Genomic DNA, 21,039 nt, shown 5'->3' on the forward strand with positions numbered 1-21,039 from the left:
TAGAAGCGCTTGGTGTTATCTAGTATATCAAGTTATTTTGAGCTTTGGCAAGATTTATTATTCATTAAATGCTGATGTACATTTTCTGCTAGGTAAAGGTGTAGGTTAGTGTCCAATGATGAAACTGTATGCAGTCCACTAGTGGCATCATTATATGAGTTTGCCAAAAAGCACATCATAGTTATATTTCAAAGGTACCTGATACTGCAAGATGACATTCTAATGAAGGTAATTAGCACCAAACCAACCAGAATAAGGCTGCACAGACTGGTAGTTATTTTTTAACCAAATTTAGAAGTCTCCCAAAATAAAGCAATATATTGAAACATTTCTAGTTATAAAATCGGTATTTTAAAAAACCGCAGTTGAAACCTCAACTTGAAGATAAGATAATTACTTTGATTACTCCTGAATGGTAATCATTTCATTTGTTTGCATATTTAACTTGTTAGCAATGACCCCCCTATGTTCCTTACATGGTCAATAGTTGCTTCAGATTCATGTCTGAAGATATTTAGTCTCTTGTGCAATGAGTTGCAAAGGTAAGATCTGATACAGCTAAACTAATTATAACAGCACACGTATAAGTATTGCTAAACATATTATAACTAAAATGGCCTATAAAACAAAAAATGTAGCTAACTTAGCAGCAAAACTTTAGTACTTAGTAACAATCATGCGACATCAAATTCAAAATTCTTGATGCTGGTGATAGATGAATTATTTGTCAAAAAATTTCCATATACATGTACACTAAGTAAAATACTAGAAAAAATACACTCGTTAAAAGGTATGTGCAATTCTAGTATGATGCTAAGTATCCTTAAAAATGCAAGTTTTACTTCAAAAACAAAATCTGTTATTTCTTTTGGTACTGCTAGCGAACTGATTGCGTTCTTTAAAATGTAGCAGTGTCATAATTTACAAATGTGCTACTCCTTGAAGATTTTTATACCAAAAGTTCTTCTGGGTAATTTTGGTAATTTATATATAATAATCTCAGTTTGTGTGTACTTTGGTTTGTCCAGCTGTAGCTATTAAAATATTGGAATTAAAAGTTTGCGTTCTGCTGGATTTGAACTCGCAGCCTCCCAATCACCAGGCAAATATCTTACTAATTAAGCTTCGCCAGATTATATGATTGAGTGATTATCTAGTGATTGAGTGATTATGAGATATGAGTGATATGAGATATGAGATATGATTGAGTGATTATGAGATATGAGTGATTATCTAGGTTAAAATACGCTTCACATTATGTTGCAGCACAACATCACTAAAGCTTGCTCTCACAACTCTTATTGATAAGTTTAAATTACTAGCTTGCTCAACTTAGCCATTGTCAATGTGTCAGGCTAATGGCAAGTTGCAGGCAACTACATTACCTGGCACTGTTTATAAGCTGATTTTAATACCCATGCAACGGCAGAACTCCGCTAATCATTAATAAAATATGTTCTAAATTGGTTTGCAGCATAACAGGTCTAAGTGTGAAATTTAAATTTGGAACTAGTGATACTGAGTTTTGCAAATTAAGATAAAATTAATGGTCATTGAAATGTTTTACCTTTGAAAATATGTTTACTTTAAAGGTAGAATTTTTATACAAATCAATATCTATTGTTTATCATGCGTAAAGTATTTATTTAAAACTTGCCTCTCTAAATAATACCCACCCGACAGGCAAAAAAAGATGGAGAGGAGGTTGAAAACTAAATCAGATTGGTGCGGGTCACTGAGTGTGCCACGAGACTTCAAGTTTTGTTAAAATACTTCTAGAACATTCAGGCTTTCTAGCATACCGCAAGAGTGGGCTGCTCAATGCATTTTAATTGAAATGATGAGAGCCATTTATTCCTAATTTATAACTCATTTTGGTTGGCAATGACATGCCAATTCTTTGTAGATATTTGCAATGAAATGAAAAATTTATCAGTACCTGAAGGAATAGCTAGAATGATGGCAGACCATTCTTAGACATACAAAAGCAAAAACTTACTACTGCTACTGACTACCTTTTTAATAAGTGTAGATCTTTACAGCTTTTGTAACTCACTATCTAAGATTGGTGCATGCATCCCTTGTAAGGTGTCTCTAATTATCAGCACTGCTAAAAATCATCTCATAGTACTCTAACTCTCTTTCCCTCAAGTGTTACTACTGAAGATTGCAGTCACCGACTGGGCTGCTACAAATCTCGTTTATTAAAATGTTAGTCACTACTGCATTGTTTGTATCATACTTAAAAATTTCTCTGTCATAGCAAGGTGTGAAGAGATTGATTTGTCTACTCTCGTGTGTGGCATCACAAATCTTCTGGGCTTTGCCAATTCACTATCACTACAAGCTAATAGAATTATTTGAATCTTTGAAACATCATAACAGATGTTTAATGTCATACAGAAAAGTGAAAAACCAAACTATCAATCACGATTTGATAAATCTGTAGGCCTACTTAGAAATTGGTTAATTAATTGCTGATCCCTTTGGTTAGTTGCTCTCTACTTTAAATTCATTTTACTTTTATGGTAGATGTTTTTATGAGGTCTAAAAGTTACAGAGAGTTGTGTTTTTATATGCATGTGTACTTGGATAAAAAATCAATAGAAATGTTAAAACAATTTTTAATGAACAAACAGTTTAATAAGTTCATGTCTTCATTTTATGTTTATTAGTGTAAATTCTGTGCACTTAGGAAAACTTGTTCAAATTATAAAACCTATCCTAGTTGATCAAAATTACTGAACAGTCTTGCATAAAGCTATGTAAACACAATACCACAAATAGTTTTCATATAAAAAACAAAACAGAAGCTTTATCTGATAGCATCTACTTGCTGTGATATGTGATGAGTTAAATAATCACATTGCTTGCTACCTCAATTTTAATTCTGAAAAACAATCACTTTTGAAAGACTTTTAAATATAGCGCCAGTCTTCTTAGAAAACTGAACAAAAAAAACATTTTATCAACTAAATAAGTTGATTCTTTCATTTTATTAAATAGTGATAGTCTCAGAAATACTTTGAGTATTCAATAACATTTTTTTAAATTTCATAGCTGCTCTTAGGCCACACGATTTTTTACTTAATACAAATCACCAAAGTATATTTTTTGCAACAAAATTGCAGTACAATATGCGAGGTATCACAGTGGAACCTTTTGAGCTCTGAATGCATGCAGACTGGCAAGAGTATTACATAGTAAATACTACAGTACTACTACTACTACTACTACTACTACTACTACTACTACTACTACTACTACTATTAATAGCACTGTTAAGAGTTTCCAAAAGTTTTGTACATAATATAGAAGCTATAACATGCCATTAAGCATGGGTACTCAGAAAACATATTAGCAGTGAAAAAAGGCCCTATGTTTACAAGGGCAAAATGATTCTCAATTCTAAAGTATTCTGTTTGAAACAAGAGTCAAACAAGTCATTGTAAGACAGACATAGTTTAAAAATTACTGTTTTTGCTGCTTTTTGCAAAATGTAACTGAATATTAAAATATCAACAAACAGACAGGTATATGACATGCAAAAATTTATAATAGCTGTCAAGGTTAAAAAGAATTGTGCCAACATTTTTCTAGATGTCATTAAACTTGGCACAAGCTAAAAAACCACTGATGTGCGTTCAAAAGTTCGCATTGTTAATGTTGATATATTCCAGGCATCAATTTTTAAGGTCTATTTACTTATTCACTTTGCTAGCCACTATATGTCGCTATATGGTAGCAAATACTCAATGGCTTTGCAGGCTGATTGCATAAAGTCATGGAGAAAATTGTCTATTGGCACTGTGCCTGGCTAATAGCAAGTGGCAGGCAACTCTCATTACTTATCATTGCTTATAAGCTGATTTTTAATACCTGGGCATTGTAGGCCTATATGTTGCACATATTTTTAATATGTGCAACATATACAATGTACTGTATATGTTGCACATATACTGCAATGTCACACATATACTCTATTTGTAAAATTGAAAACTCATCTGCTCAACTACACATCATATTTTAAAGAGGAATTACATCTTTTTTATGCAAAATTTACCAAAGTCTAAAAGCCTATGTGATGCCATACTATCAGAAAACTATAAGCAGAATAAAAAATGGGCATTGGAAATTTTAGCCCATCAACACCTAAACTAATTGACCTCCTTATGGTGTTCAGAATACTCATGCAGATATTTAACCTTTGCCCTTTATTGGCACACCTGAGAATCCTTCATGGCACACAAGAGTGTCAGGGTTCTATTAGAGACAAATAGCAAACATTTACCTGTATCAACAACGGCACAATCACAGGGTAATCCACTGCCTTATTATTGAAAAAAAAACTTGATGAACTTTGCAGAAAATAGTAATGAGTGGAACTGCAACATATAAATGTGTGTGTAAAATTAAAAACACATTTGGTTTATTAACTATCATAGTTTAATAAACAATTGATTCTGGTTTATGCGAAACTTGTGAAACTTTAATAGCCTGTATGATATAATATCAGCAAAAAAATTATAGGAACAATGAAAATCTTGACTTTCAAGCTGCTAGACTTTGAATGTGCAGCAAGTATGATAGGCTTTGTTTTATAGTGAGGCAATTTCTACGCATTCAGGCTTTTCTTGAGTCTTTGCATTAACCCTATTGCTATGACTGCATGCTAAATGTGACATATGGTTTTTAGGTACCGATTTTCAAGGTCGTAAGAAATCCGCTCGACAGAAGATGATAGCAACAAAAAACTTTGTATTCATGGTAAGTTACAAGCATGATTTTAAAATTCAGGCTTTATTTGGCCATGTGTTTTAAGGCAAAACAGATGGTTTTCAGCAGTGTGTGCTATTTGATCGATTTTTATTCAGACAATGTAAAAGTCGCAATAAACTCTATTTACCTTCGGAGAGATGCTAGCAAATGACTAGCTTTAGCATTCAATTAATGCCACACCACCTTATCACCACACCTCATCACTTTATAAAACAAGGTGTAAAATGATAAACCATTGTATGGTAAGAAACGCTTAGAATACATGTAGGCCTATTAGCTGAAAGTGAAGGCGTCTTGAAGTATTATAACACATATCTTACTGTGTGTGCTGATACAACTGCACATGTCAAGCATTAAACAAAGGACGGAAAGCACGGACCTGAAAACAGTAAACATATTTGGGACTATTTTTCCATTTTAGATTGAGATGAGTTAGTTACTGTTTTAAATTTATTGTCATATTCTTTGATTTGTTATATTCTGGTTCTTTACTTAAATTGAAAATAAACAATAGCTATATGATTTCTAAAGTTTAAATTTTCTACACGAATAGTTTGCTTGACGCGCTTTAAAAATTATTAGACAATCATAAATAATAGAACCGTTTTCATGATGAAAATTAAAATTCAGTTGGTGCTTGTAGTATCAGATATTAAGTTTCTCATACAATTAGAAACGGTATTTGACTTGCTGCTACAAAATTATAAAAAAACAAAGTAGGTTTACAATATATTTTCTCATGGATGTTAGCTTGGCAACTAAACTAATGCTGCAACAAGCTAAAAACATTATTTCTAATTTTTTGGCAAAAAGCCAAATTAAGGGCAAAAGCATTTACCTGTTAGCTAGCACATAAATTAATACCTTGATAGGTTTTTTTAGACTGTTCTAAGATGTTTACTACATTTATTAATACAGTTTTTTAGTCTTTTTAACAGCAGGGCAATTTGCTGATGGCATTCTAATAAAACAATAGAAGTAGCAAGTGATTTTAGCTGTCAAACCATCGTAACAATCAAAAACAATTTGTTTCAACATAATTGGTAAAGTATGTTTAACATGTGTCATATTTTGCTGAGCTAATGTATAAATTGGTTTACAATTATTTTATTTATCATAATCAACAAACTTTGATTAATATAAATCTATTAGAATTGTACTTATATAAGTAGTGAATGAAAAGCAAACACACAACCTCTCTTTTTACAAAAAATAAGTTCACGGAAAATTTATTATTAAAGAAAATTTTTATCACATTTATATTTCTGAGTAATCTTTTATAAATTCATTTTAGAAAATTAAGAAAATAATTTTATAATAAAGTTGATAAAATCAACCAATACATAACTCGTTGCTGTTTTTACAAAATGTCCAATAACTGCACCCAATTTAGCGATTTACTACAAACATAATCAGAACCTGCCTACATGAATGCTGCCTTGCCCATTCTATATCTTGAGATAGCAAAAAATTTTCCATTTCAAAGTAAACAACTTGTTCCTTAAAAGCAAAAAAGTAGAGGTACAATCATTTTTTTACAAAAAATTCAAAGATATTTGGAAAGGAGATAAAAACTTTAATAGATTCTCACCTCATAGTTGAGTAGCCTAATTCTAAGTACTGAGCAATAAATGAGGAAATTTACTTTTAGGTTCTCAAGGATCTAAACAGTTGATAAGTTAATATAGCTGCTAAATAAATGAAATAACAGACAGAGGTAGTTGACTGGGTATTTTTGCTTAGTACTACAGTTCATTGGTTTGTTGAAGACCAGATTAAATTAATGATAAATAAACTGGACCACCTTCGTTCTTTGAACAAATTTCTCAAAGTCATTTATATTTTGTTGTTTTTATTATTGTTATTAGTAAACAAACAATATATATACCACTAGATTTAAAATATTATCAAGATTCAGAATATCCAATCAAATAATGTGTAGACGTATTCAAATCGCATTAGATGCAGTTTCTCGAACCAATGTAATAAAAATGATTGAGTTACATATCAGCAGATTTCATGAGCTGATTTCTTGTTTTTGAAATTTGAAATAAATATAAATTTATTTCAAATTTATTTATTTTCAAATTTAGTTTTGGTTTTTGAAATAAATATAAATTTTTGGTTGTAAAAATCTAGTCTCATAGGCTTGCTAGGCTTTTGGCTACAGATTTCTGAGTATATTATGTATTGCATATCGCGGGAAACAAACATATTGCTACAGATTGTTATGTTAAACCAGTAAAAATATGAAATGTTCAGAATTTAGCCTACATAATTATTCAAAAGCCTAATTTGCTAGCTGTTTGGTTTGTGGACATGTATTTTAAATCAAGACAAAACGAGGATTAACTTAATATATAATTTATGACTATTGACAAAATTTACAGTGAATAATAATGTCGTAAATGAGAATTTTAGTTTCCCAACTAAAGGGTTTCAGTTTATTGTAGATGCTAATAAAACCTTAAAATACTTCTTTTTACAGAATGTCACAGATGAGCAAGTAGCCCATCGGCGCATCTTCACCAAAGCGCTGAAAGCCTATGGACCAGGAGTGGCCCATCTTGAAAGTGTCATGCAGGAAACTATTTTAGATATAATCGATACACTCGATCAGAAAAATGGTCAGCCAGTCAGCTGTAAAGATCTAACTAGCGGGCTTGCTTGCTGTGTCATTGCCTCACTAGTGAGTTAAAGAAAAGCTTTAAAAGCTCTTAAATTCTGCAAGTTCATTTTAGATTTTGTTTTTACACACCAAGAATGTCTTCGCTGGCAAGATAACAACTTATTTTAAAAAGATGATTTCATCAGTATATGTTTTAACCAAACAATTTTACTGGTGAGTTGGCCAATTGGTTAATTATTTTTTGACAGTTTTTGTAAACTTGGCATCATTGCAATCATTTAAAAGTGTTTTTTTAAAATCTCTGTCTATTATTAATTTATTTTTACGCTAGTTTTTAAGTCCTTTCATAAATCAGTCTGAGTACATAAAGTTTGTTAGTCACTACTGACAATACTAAAAAAAGCAAAAAGCTTTAAAAACATAAAACGTGCTATGGTGAATGCATTTCACAATCTTCCATGTTAAATACCAATTTGTCAGCGAGTGTGTCTGTTAGTCTAGGTAAACACTATGTATTTCTAAATATTTTGGCCAATTTTGTCCAAATTTTACATTTTGTTTGCTCCGCGCTTTACAGCAAGTCACTAAAGTCATTTAGTTTCAAAGTTCTGTCTGGTTCCGGAAAACCAGCCTTTTCAACGACCACCTGCAGGCTTTCTAATTGAGAATGAAAAAATCACCAGGCTCCCTGCTAGTAATGGTTATTGTTCTACTCATAGTCTTGCACACAAGCTGTAGCAGAGGTCAATGGTAAACCAAATTACCCTAGACATCCTTTTTTTTACAGTTATATATTTCACAAAAGTTGTCTTGCTGTGCATTTTCGCAAACTATTTTATTTGCGAATGAACACTTACACACAATTAATTCCTGAATCCAGATAGCAGTAAATTGCAAACCTTCACATGCCTATAGCAAGTGCTTAACTTTCCATTTGAATTTTTTATTTCATTTATATACATGTATGTATTTCTCAAAGTCTGTCAGTGGATCTGTCTGTCTGCATTCAGGCTATAGCTATTAAATCCTTGATATTAAAATTCCGTGTTCTGATGGATTTGAACTCACAGCAAATGCATCAACAAGTTTCTTATCTGGATGCTCTACCACTGAGCTAGAATGACATATTGATCCATTACGTTTTCATATACCGCATACCCAATGTGCATGCTAATTATTTTAGCACTGCATCTACGCGTTACGATGCCCTGTTCAGAAATATTTTGGGATCTAAATATAGGTAATTAGACATAGTCTCTAATGGAAGAGAGTGTGTGGTGGATGCTGGGCCATGACTTTGTAATTCTTGTAAATATTTTAATATGTACATATCTTACATGCTGTGTTGTTATTTTTATTATATCATTGTTAATTTGTTCGTTATACTTTATCGCTATAATGCCTTCGTTTATCGCTGTATTATAACCATGCCAACGCATTAGCGGTTCTATTTATTACGATTGTTATACAGTTTTCTTAATCGGTTCCATTAGCCGGAACTGGTGAATTTGTTGTATATAAAGGAGGGTGGTCATTTAGTTAGGCAGAGCATATCTCTGTAGTCGTAAGCTCTTCGACTAAGGAAATTTTTCCTAAATAAAAGCGCATGAAACCCTTACTTATTTTTTCTTCTGCATGTAATAGTCTAGATCGTGCCAAGTAAAGGCCAGCAAATTCTTTTACAATATATCTGCAAAGCAAATCATATGCATACCATAATGTTTGAATCAAAACCCTCATTTTCATTGCCATCAACTTTAGTATTGGAAGTTGTTCGAGGGGGTCTCACAGTGAAAAACCGCAACAGTGACTTTTGAGTAATTCAACACCATGCTGAATTTGAAAACAAATTGTGACAACTTTGAACAACTTTGTAAAAAATGTGATGCGTTGGCAATGGGTGCAACCCTAAACCCCAGCAATGATTACAAATGAGTTTGGAACTCAGCTATGTTCATTGACTATACCAGGCAACTAATTTTTAATTTAAGATAGTAATTAGTCTTTCTTTTTTAAAAAGAAAAGCCAACAACTCTGTTTGCAAAATTAACCATTTACGAAATTGACTGCCTGCAAAGTCATGAATCTTTAAATCTACTAAATATTGTCTTTTGTAGGGTAATTGCTACTGTAACTGCATGGCTGACTGTCAAACTTGCAAAGTTTAAAAATTTATTTTAATTATAATATTTAAGATTCATAGAATTGCATTCGGGCTCAAAATTGCATATAAACTTTATAGAAAACAAGTGTGCAGCACGTAAAAGCGGCAAATTCAAAAAGCCAAGCATTTTAGCTTCACTAGAAATATGAAACCTGTTGTTTTTTTCAATTCATCTCTATATGATTATAAAGTGTGAATCTTCTAACGCCAGACATGTTAATTGTAAAAAAGTTAAACATTGAAATACTGGAAAACTGAGAAATAAAAAATCTTTTAAAGTAACGCAAAGCTTTATGGTAGGTTTATTTAGTCATTAGTCCAGCTATGGCCAAATGGCGGATCTTGATTCGTATCCGGATCTCTGTAGTTTTTTTGTGGATCTTTCAAGTTGGCTGTCAAACAATATTTTTGAAACATTTGTTTCAAACTTGATTTAAAAAATATTGTTGTAAACTTTTCTTAGAATTTTTTTAAATTCATCATTTTCCTTACTGATATCAGACATATTTATTACAGCATATTCGTTTAGTGATTTTTAGTCAAATTATGTACAAAAACAAAGTTTTTCAAAATCATGTTTGACACTTTGTTTTCAGATGTCCAAAAATGATTGCATGTTTATGTAAAACAAAAAAGAAAAATGGACATTTTCAGCTCGTTGTGGATCTTTAATTTGTCAGACTTTGCTGTAGTGGGTCATGACCAAAATCATTTGGCCATCCCTGCATTAGTCAATATGCAGATTTAGAAACTATTGCTGTGGCATATTTTATTTTACCTTAACTTGTCGCCAAAGGTTTTTATTTACTTTATCGGTACAAAATATTGGCCAGCTAACAAGTATTTTTCATAAAATTAAACCAAATGCTTGTTTTGGTTTAATTTAGTTACTCTCAGGTATTCTGGTAATTATTTACATGTAGCTAAAATTAGTAAATGTCCTAACAAAAACAACAACAAAATAGTTAGCAATTAGATTAGCAATGCTGTAGAAATCTTTCTTTGCAATTTAAATGTAGTATTTAACTATAATAGCTATTTTAGATGTTCGGAGAGAAATACTCGTTTGATGACCAGATCTGCAAGGACCTAAAGAATATGAGCACACTGATATTGGATGCAATAGACCCTTTATCTAAAGGAGCTGTTCTGGATGTTCTTCCATTCCTCCTTAAATTCCAGTTTGTGCTTCCAGATAACCAGAAAATGCTGAGAAGAGCTCGCAAAATAGCTGACAAATTTGTGTGGTCCAGAATAGCTCATGCCAAGGTACATATTTATAGTGTATGCAGGCTTAGTAAAATTCATAAATCAAGAATCTTCTCTCATTTTTGTTTTATTTCAATCATTTTCACTTATTGTGATACTCAATGGTTTCCTTTAGGCTAAAATACCGTACAGGATGAATTTATTCGCGGAGTTATATTTCGCAAAAATTGTCTTTTCATGCATATTCGCGGATGAATTTATTCGCGGCTGAAACAGCCACTCTCTAGGAAAAGTTAACTCTATTACGTCTAGCAATCGAGTTAACTACGTATGCGTGGCTACGCGCATTGCGCGTTTTGTTTTCTATTTAGCTTACAACTACGGGTGGATCGTGCTAAGCTATTAATTCTTTGCCGCGTTCAAAGGTTTTCACGAATATTCATAGATTTGGAGGCCTTTGATGAACCAACAATTTGTGGTAAGTAATGAGTTTTTTTCAAAACCATTTACTAAATCGTTGAATTTTACTTTGGTTCTTCGGTATAACGCAATATTTATTTTTTCCATCCTTACCGCTTCATTATTTGTTTTAGTGTGAGAGAGATTTTTCATCTTACACGCAAGCACAGTGACTGCAAGGGTGGTATATGTCATTCTTAAAAGATCACCAATTATTCAGGGAGGTCTGGAAATTGAGGTAGAAGTGACCGCAGCTACTTACGAAGAGAATATATCTGTTTAAAAAAAGGAACAAAAACGCCTTTACGAGCACAGATCTTTGGCCAACCGGCACAGACCTGCCAACCCAAAAGTGGGGCAATGCGTGAGATTTGGTTTTGGGGCAATTGATGTATCAATGATAGTATATATAAAGTTGTGGAAATTGGAGCAAAAATCTCACGCATTTCCATTTTTTCTTTGGGGTGATTGCGTGAGTCTCACGCCCAAAGCGTGAGAGTTGGCAGGTATGAACCGGCAGAACTTTGCAATAGTAAGCCACGAGGAAAGTTCTGATGATAACTTCCTTAGCAGCTATGTAGTAGCGAGAGAATCGCCTTCAACATCTACCCAAGACAGTGACAGCGATATAGAGCTGCTATTACCAAAATAACTAATCAGAGAGCACCATTACACGCTAGTATTCACTTATCAAGAGTATCAGTTTAATTTTATTGCTCTAGACAACCGCCATATAGACTAAACTGTTTATATTTACTCCATTCACCGTTTGTAAAATTGTATTTGTTTTTGAAACATTTTATTTGTACACTCAAGTTTGTAATAAATTATAATATATCTATACATGAAATAAAATATATAATTTAATCATGTTTGCTGCAGCGATATCAAGGAGTCGTTGTCGATGAAGGGGTTTAGGTTGACTGGTTGCTTCTCTGCCAATATTTCTGCCACGGTGAATATTACTACTTGTCTCTAGTTTTCGTAATCGGAGTAGGTTGTTTCATTCTTAATCTGCAGTAAACACAAAAAGAAAAAATATTAATAAGTGTTAAGAAAGTACAAAAACAATAGCTGAAGTATTTAATGAAAGCGATCGGTTTTTAAACAAACAAATTAACTAATGCAGTTAATTATGGAAAAAACATATCTGCACTGCAAAACAAACACATACCATAATGTCCAGATCAGAATCATGATCGTCCTCAACTTCGGTCTTAGAGATTGATGGAGTTGATTTCAATGTAAAAAGACTAGGATAGATTTTGGCGATGACGAAGCCATGCCGAATAACTTGTGAAAACCTTGAATAATTTTGTAGTTTGACGCAATAGCAATAAAACTCGAAGCCCAGCGATGATTTTAAAGAAGTTTTGGAACTCAGCTACGTTTAGTATTTTTGCCTAGTGGCTATTTTTGCGATGACGCCATTTTGCATATCTTGCGACAACTTTGAATAATTTTGTAAAGAAATGTGATGCATTGGCAATGGTGTAAGCTCAAAGCCTAGGCAATGATTGTAAAAAATGTTTTGAAACTCAACTACGTTTAGTATTTATATTAAAAACCAGCCTAGCGGCTAGTTTTTAATTTGATGCAGTAGTTATTCTCCCTTGTGATTAAAAATAGAACTAATTATTCACGGAATTTTATAGTTCGCCGAGTTGTCTGTCCGCGAAATTGCGATTTTTTATAACCAACGAATATTTTCATCCTGTACGGTAATTAACTTCACTATCTGCTGATTGTTCATCTACTCTACCTTGAATAGATGAACAACACATATGAGGCTTTCATATTTTACACTCTTAACAAAAGAATGACAAATTCATTTCACTATTTTTAAGGAAATCTTTGAGCTGATGAGAAGAAAATTATTTTTCTATTGTATTAATTTTCTATCTCTATCTAATAATAGTTGCTGAAAACAAACAAGTTTAAACCTGGGGACATTAATACGGCTTCATGGGTATAATTCCCACACATAATGCTTATATGTCAATTATAATAGCAATGCAAACAGCAAAAATACTATTTTTTGTTTCATTTATACATTTGAAATATTAGTTATTAAACTATTATGATTAAAACATATTACACTACATGTAGCTTTTGTTAAATTTTTTATTGTTTTAATGAAACAGAACTTTCCAACTCCGCGCAAATTTTCGATTTCAATAATTTAAAGAAGCCCTGATATTATAGTTTGTTATGCATATAACAATATAAAAGCTTCTTGTTGCTCAATTATCAATTGAATGACATATTTATGTACAGAAGCAAGAGATGAATGTTTATTTGACATAATAAAGAGGGGGCTGCATTTTTTTACAAAAATATATAATTCATGACATGTTTTACGGGCGTGCATATTAACTTTTTCCTATATATAAAACCTCATTCTGCCATATTATGAATCATATTTTTTGCAATATAAACAATCACAGCAAATGCTAACCAATGCTAACACTTGCATTTGATGTCAAAACTTTGTATAGTAGACAAAATATTTTGATAACAAAATATATTTAAAGTTTATTTTAATACCAAATAAAACCTAAAGGAAGTTTTAATAACTTGTGATAACAAAAGTATTAGAAGAAAAGTAAAAAGTTAGCTACTCCAATAGCATTTACCTAGAACAAGTTTATGTAGTAACTTTACCAAAGAGAGAGTTCAATAGAAGTTTAAACTAGTGATGCACAAGTTGGGAGAAAAAGATAGAGATAAACATCTGCAATGGAAGTTACTCTAATTAAAATCAGCTAAATTTTAAACTACTTTATTATCTTTAAATATTCATTATTTTGATACATCTTTCTAGTATTTGTAATCGGTAGTCCTTTTACTTTCACTAACTTAAACATTTTTCAACCTTCCTCCAGCCAGAAGTATACAGTCAAATATTTTTACGTCGTTGTTAGAGTTTGTTTCTGTTTTAAAGCATATGTAAATAAAGGCTTGACTGTAGGTAATATAATTCATATGCAATTAACCAAAGTTGTACAAGGGAATATCAGCATTGTTTTTATAAGTGAATGTATTGTTGTGATGGCAGAAAATGCCCAGCACACTTCAGTCTTAGGCAGCAATGCAAGTTGGTTAGGTGATACTCAAAATACACCATATCCCATTTTATGAAAAAAAATTATTACTAACTTTTTTACTAACTATTTTTAAAAATTTATTTTGATTTTAGCACAACCTTTTTAATAAATGATGAGTTTTTTGTTACTAACCTGTATGTAAATGTTATGTTTATCTCAATTTTCAGAAAACATTTGATCCAAGTGACAAACGGGGTTGCTTAGACTACTTCATAGAAGCGCAACAGCAGGATTTTGACAAAGATGGAAAACCAGTGTTAGATGACGAAGGAATGAAGGGATTGCTCCTTAGCTTTGTAAATGCAGGTGAAACCTAGGGTTTTCAATGTTTTGTGTTCTCAAAATACCTATATACCTGTATAAAGCTATTACATAAAATTATAGACATTATCTATCTAGGATAAAAAGCGATTTACGATATTGATATTTATTTGTATTGCTTCTATAAATACACATTAAGTTTGTTTCAAACTTTGCTTTACATTTTCCAACAAAAAACAGAATGTATGTAGTTTTAAGAAAGGATTTATTTTTAAGATTTTAATGATATTTGATGTGATATGATATAATATGATATGAGATGATATGATGTGATATAATTACATTTAAGTATGTATTGAAATATAATAAACGCCATAAATAGAGTAGGCTTTAATTTTTTTTGATAAAAAAGCTATCGAAACTAAGTTGACGTAAATCTTACTCTTTGGTATATACAATTTTTTTTCTGAGTTGCCAACTTCAGTGTGTAATAATACATTTTAAAAGCACTGGTCTTTTTATATACAGGTATAGAAACAAGCAGTCGGAGTTTAACACAAATATTCCTTGATATCCTCTCTATCCCAGGATTGCAAAAAGACCTTCAGGAAGAAATTGATAAACAGTTTGAGCCAACTCAAGTCATCACGCTGAAAGACAAGTAAGTGACCCGTTCTTTAAAAGGAATTCTGATTTCACAGAAGGGTCAATGCTATTAAGTATTAAAAGTATTAAAGTCTGGTCAAGTATTAAAAACTTAATAGACATCATAAGGGTAATCATTAGCTGCTCCATAATTTCTGTACTAGCTCAGCTCATGAAAACCAATTGGACTAGTTTGTTTTACTCATCAAACTTTAGTTATGTGAGTGTCTGCCAGAGTGAAGGCTAGTCTGCATGACTAGATTTGGAAGATAAGGCCTTTTCTTTTCATCGACAGCATCATTTTATAAAAATTAAACACCGAGTTGCTGACCATAAGCCAGGCGCTTGAGTTTTGTTCTTTGTGTTGTGCCTTCAAGTTTGAACTAGCTCAGATTTTGATTTCATGCTGCAAACCAATGAGCCTTCAGTAAAATCTTCCCCAAAATATTAAAAACAATAATTTAAAAATAGATGAACCTGCCAACAACCATGTTTAGAGTTAGCATGTGAAGTGTTAAAAGTAGGGGTATAGCTATATATATATATATATAATATATATATATATATATTTCTCAAAGTATGTCTGTTATTGGTATGACCTGCTATTGCTATTATTAGAATAACTGTAGGTGGACAGCAATGCTGACGCAACGTCATGGAATACCATCATTAGAAGCCTAGCATTTATTAAGCAGCATACTGGAATCTTCCATTGGCAATTTGCCAGGCTAATATCTTGAAAGTTACAGTGGTTTGACAAAGTTTTAAAACCTTTACAGTGGTTGTTATTTTTCTCTTAATTTATTTCAACTACACAAAACACTTCTCTCATGATATGTAGTTTGAAAGTTAAAATGGGAAATCTTGGTATATGTTAAATACAAATCAATTTCTGTCTAGACTTTTTATTAACCGGGCAACGCCGGGTAGCACAGCTAGTCTACGCATGTAAATTTCGATGGCTGTGATTCAGAGTGTCCAGCTATAGCTATTAAAATCTTGAAATGAAAATTTTGTATCACTGAAGATTTGATCTCAGAACTTCTGTTCTTCAGGAAATAGGTCAACTCATTGACCTACACATGATTGATGTATGCACCGAGTGATATGAGTCACTATCTAGGCAAAAATACGCATAGCACTCTATGTTACGCAACGTCGCTAAAGCTTGCTTTCACAGCTCTTTTTAGTAAGTTTTGCAATAGTGATACTAGCTTACTCAAATTAGCCATGGGCAATGTGCCAGACTGAAGGCAAGTGGCAGGCAACTACATCACTTGCCACTATTTATAAGCTATCTTTTAATACACATGCAATGCCGGACATTCTACTAGTCAAATTATAAAACCTGTTAACTTGTCATGAAAACCTGCTAGCTATAATTTTTTCTCTAAAGCTACCAATTATCTCAGTTAATGGTTTATTAGCTTTGCTTCCAAAAAAATGGTAGTTACAAATAAAATTGAATTAATTATTATGAAATCTAACATTTACATTACAATCCAAAAAACTAATAGTTATGAGTCAAATGTTATGAGTTGTGTGTATACCAAAGGAGTGTAGAAAAGTTGAATGCGCCTACCAATTTTAACTTCTATGAAAAATGTTCTTGAGTCTAGCTTGCTCTTCTCACATATCTCATTGCATTTTTAGAGACAAACTGCCTCAGCTAGAATCATACATGATGGAGCACTTCAGATATTTATCACTGTTGCCTTTTCTGTTTCCACATATGACCGTAAGAGATACTGAAGTTGCTGGATTTAAGGTAAAACAAAATTTTATACAAAAACTATTTTATCTAGGAACTATAAGAATACAGTAGCACTTCCAGCCTGCTCAGAGTCTTTCATTTTTAACAAAAATTGCCACGGTGCTTTCATGAGATAAATTTTTTTGAGTAATTAATTTTACAGTATACAGAAATACTGACCATAGATGTTGTCCTTACTTAAAAAATAATAATTCATTTCCCATTGCTCATGAAAACTTTACCAATATTGCTGCCTTTGGATATGTCACAGATTCCTGCCGACACTATGGTGCTCATGAACTCATACTATTTAGCTCACAACCCAGATGTCTATGATGACCCATTTACAGTTCAGCCTAAAAGGTTTTTGGATAAGAATGGCCAGGTTGTAGACCGAGACCATCCCTTACGACAAAAGTATGTAAATGTATGCCAAGCTCTCAACCTGTAAAAAAGCAAAGAGTAGACTTGAGGTTTTTTAATGCTGTAAGTTTGTGGTTTCGTAAAAGTGTTTGCTATAAATGCATTGGCAAAGATCAGTTGCATGATTCACGTGTTTTAATACTTTTTAAAGTGAATCTATTATACAAAAGCTTTAACAAGAATGCATGCAGGGTTACTTATTTTGCTTTTTCTTGTTACTGGAATAAGTAGACTTGAGGTTTTGCATGTGTTTGCTATAAACGTATTGGCAACAATCAGTGGCATGATTTATGTATTTTTAATATCCTTTGAGTGGATCTTTCATAGGAACGCTTTAACAAAAACGCATGCAGAGCTACTTATTTTGCTGTTCTTGTTACTAGAATGTACTAACAACCATTGTTATAGCTCAAATAAAATATTTAAATTTGATGAAAAATATGACATCTTCCGATTTTCCTTTATCATTTTAATAGTTATAAAAGCTTTGAAGATGAGCTTACACAGAGTTTTTCGTAAATTTTATCAGTAAGTATCAGTATTTTTCTATCATTTGTGATTGCTTTTGATGTTTGAGGTGATCTGACTGCCAGGATGTTTCAAGATTAAAACCAACCAACCTTGATCACGAATAAATTCCTCAGATCAATTGAAAGTGTGATTATGATGTCTCTAGTTGCAAAAGACCGACAGAATAGAGAAAGCTTCAACTTGAACACAATAGCCAAAACAACTGATGACTTCATTTTGCACATAGTTTACTTTTGAGCATTTTAATCACAATCAAATTTTATCGATTTTAATCTCATCACCTAAACATTAAAAAACAACCGCAAATGATAAAAAAATACTAATACCTTCAGTTAAAATCTGCCAAAATTTGTGTAAATTCATCAATAATGTTATCAATCATGCTTAATACTAGTAATTATATACACTTCTGTAATAATCTTTGCTCCTATAGTGAGCTGCTCACCTATATATCATAGCTCATCTAAAGCTTTCTTGTTATTGATTATTTTAGCTTCTTTGCTTTTGGAATGGGAAGGAGATCGTGTACTGGTGAACTGCTGGCCAAGTCGAGAATATTTCTTTTTGTTGCAAACCTTTTACAAAAGTACAACCTGGAGGTATTTGGCGAACTACCAGATTCTGATATAAGGAAGTATAAAATGGCAACTGTATTCCTACCGCCAAACTACCACATGAGACTCCTGAGGCGTCAGTAGACTTTTCCCAATATGAGGCATTAGGAATTCCCATGGACTCTAGAAAAACTTTGTGCTGCCAGGAATTTACACACTCAAACTATACTTTTAGGATTAATTTTTAGCCATTGTAACTAAATGGTCATGCAAGAAGACTGATTTTAAAAAGGAACTTGCACAAAAAATTTTGTAGATTTTATCCAAATATTTCAGTATTTTTGTATCATCGATTGTTTTTGATGTTTGCGATGGTCTAACTGCCAGAATGTTCCAAGATTAAATCGACAAAACTTGAATGCATTTAAAACTTTCAGACCAAGCTAAAAGGCGATTATGATGTTTATAGTCTTAAAGAGGCAGCTACAGAACAGAAAGCATAGCGCTGCAACTTGAGCTCTATAGCAGCAATAGCAGCAATAGCAACTAGTGATGTCATTTAGCACTTTTTTTCTGAGCATTTTAACTGCGATCAAGTTTGGTTAAATTTAATCTTAAAGCATCCTGGCTGTCAGATCCCCTCAAGCATTAAAAACAATCAAGAATGATGGAAGAATACCAATACATTTTGATAAAATCCACTAGAATGTTGTATAAGCTCCTCTTTAACATGCTAATCCTTTAGGTGCGCCTTGCCACTTAACAAAAATGTAAACTCGATATACTCCTGACATCAGAGTAACATATTCTCATAGAGATAACCAGCTTAAGCCAGTTAAATCTTACACTGATAATGTGTCCTACATATAGCTATAATTATATAGTGTTAATATATATTTTATCATGTTAAACGTTGGTATATATGTAACGGTAGATCTGTATGCATTGTGTATGCATTTTATACTCTGTGGAATTTGGCTACTGAAAAAAACATAATTCTATGAGCTGACAGGTGAAGGGGTCGACAATTAAATATATCTAATTAACCATGATAGCATATTTGTGCTTGTACTATCTAATTCCAGGCAGGATTTTTGTTATTCTACAAGGTCATGCTTGACCTTGCTACTAGCGGATGCCAAGGTTTAAAAAATACATTATGTGAAAATTACGAGCAATTAGAAATTTTATCTCGGTTATGAAGTTTGTATAACCAAGATTAACACATCATTGAATTGAAAAAGTGTGGTATGGGATAATAAAATAATGCTTGTGTGTATTAGCCGCACACCCATATTTGGTATGAAAAAGTCTACAAATCTTTTACCATTCTTTGTTAATTTCAACCACATAGCAATCAGATAACATTACTACTATTGCTGTCCTCAACCATATAACAATCACATAAAAATTACATAACAATCACATAGCAATCACATAACAATCACATAACAATAACATAACAATCACATAACAATAACATAACAATCACATAGTAATCAGATAACATTACTACTGTCACTGTCCTGGAACATTAACAATAACATAACAATCACATAACAATCACATAGCAATCACATAACAATCACATAACAACCACATAACAATCACATAGCAATCAGATAACATTACTACTGTCACTGTCCTGGAACATTAACAATAAATATTAATCACATAACAATCACATAGCAATCATATAAAAATCACATAACAATCACATAACAATCATAAAGTAATCACATAACAATCACATAGCAATCACATAACAACCATATAACAATCACAAAACAATCACATAGCAATCAGATAACAATCACATAGCAATCGCATAGCAATCACATAACAATTACATAACAATCACATAGCAATCACATAACAATCACATAGCAATCAGATAACCTCACTGCCGTACTTGACACATTTCCGGTGACTAACGCCTGACATGCAAACTTTATGTTATGCCAATCTTGAGCAGGTTTTTCTCTAATGATATAATTAAACTCTCTAGCTCTGCTTCAATATTTCTCCATAAAAACAACTTTTACGTTAAAGGCAAGATTATAAGATAAACATTTCCCTTTAAAAGCGACAACACCAAGCAAGTTTTGCGAACGAACTTTTTGCTGCTGACACATTTTGATCACGGGTAATGTAACATTATAACCCCTTACAAAGACATGTTTTAATGTTTTTTATGTAATGTTTACATATCTGGGTCTCATGCAATAGCTCATTTGTGCATTTGTAAAAAGATATCTCAAAAAATATTAGTCATGTGTAAGTCATACCTGAATTTTTGGGCGATAATTTGGTAGCAAAAATGTGACTTCTAAAATAAATACGATAATTTTTACCTTTTCATAGTGCATTATGATGTTAATTATGTGGGTTTCATTTATCAGAGCATCAGAGAGATGTGACATTCTTAAACTTAGTGAAAACTTACCTCTTTTGATACTTGAGCACTCTTTTGTTCGCTCATTGACTTTTTTAAAGTCTGTAAGGGAATTTGGATGTTTCATGGC

The 21,039-nt window shown here is 32.2% G+C and overlaps 1 protein-coding gene across 1 annotated transcript; it reads left to right on the plus strand.

Moving 5' to 3' along the window:
- Positions 1-3,337: 3,337 nt before the first annotated feature.
- Positions 3,338-19,774, plus strand: LOC137400500 (cytochrome P450 2C23-like). Its single transcript, XM_068086827.1, has 9 exons — positions 3,338-3,341; positions 4,697-4,767; positions 7,268-7,468; positions 10,617-10,841; positions 14,515-14,653; positions 15,137-15,269; positions 16,907-17,021; positions 17,278-17,423; positions 18,454-19,774. The coding sequence occupies exons 1-9, from the start codon at positions 3,338-3,340 to the stop codon at positions 18,656-18,658; spliced, it is 1,239 nt and encodes a 412-aa protein (XP_067942928.1). The 3' UTR covers positions 18,659-19,774.
- The last annotated feature ends 1,265 nt before the right edge of the window (positions 19,775-21,039 follow it).

The sequence above is a fragment of the Watersipora subatra genome, chromosome 7, assembly GCF_963576615.1.
Source record: "Watersipora subatra chromosome 7, tzWatSuba1.1, whole genome shotgun sequence".
Taxonomy (NCBI): Eukaryota; Metazoa; Bryozoa; class Gymnolaemata; order Cheilostomatida; family Watersiporidae; genus Watersipora; species Watersipora subatra.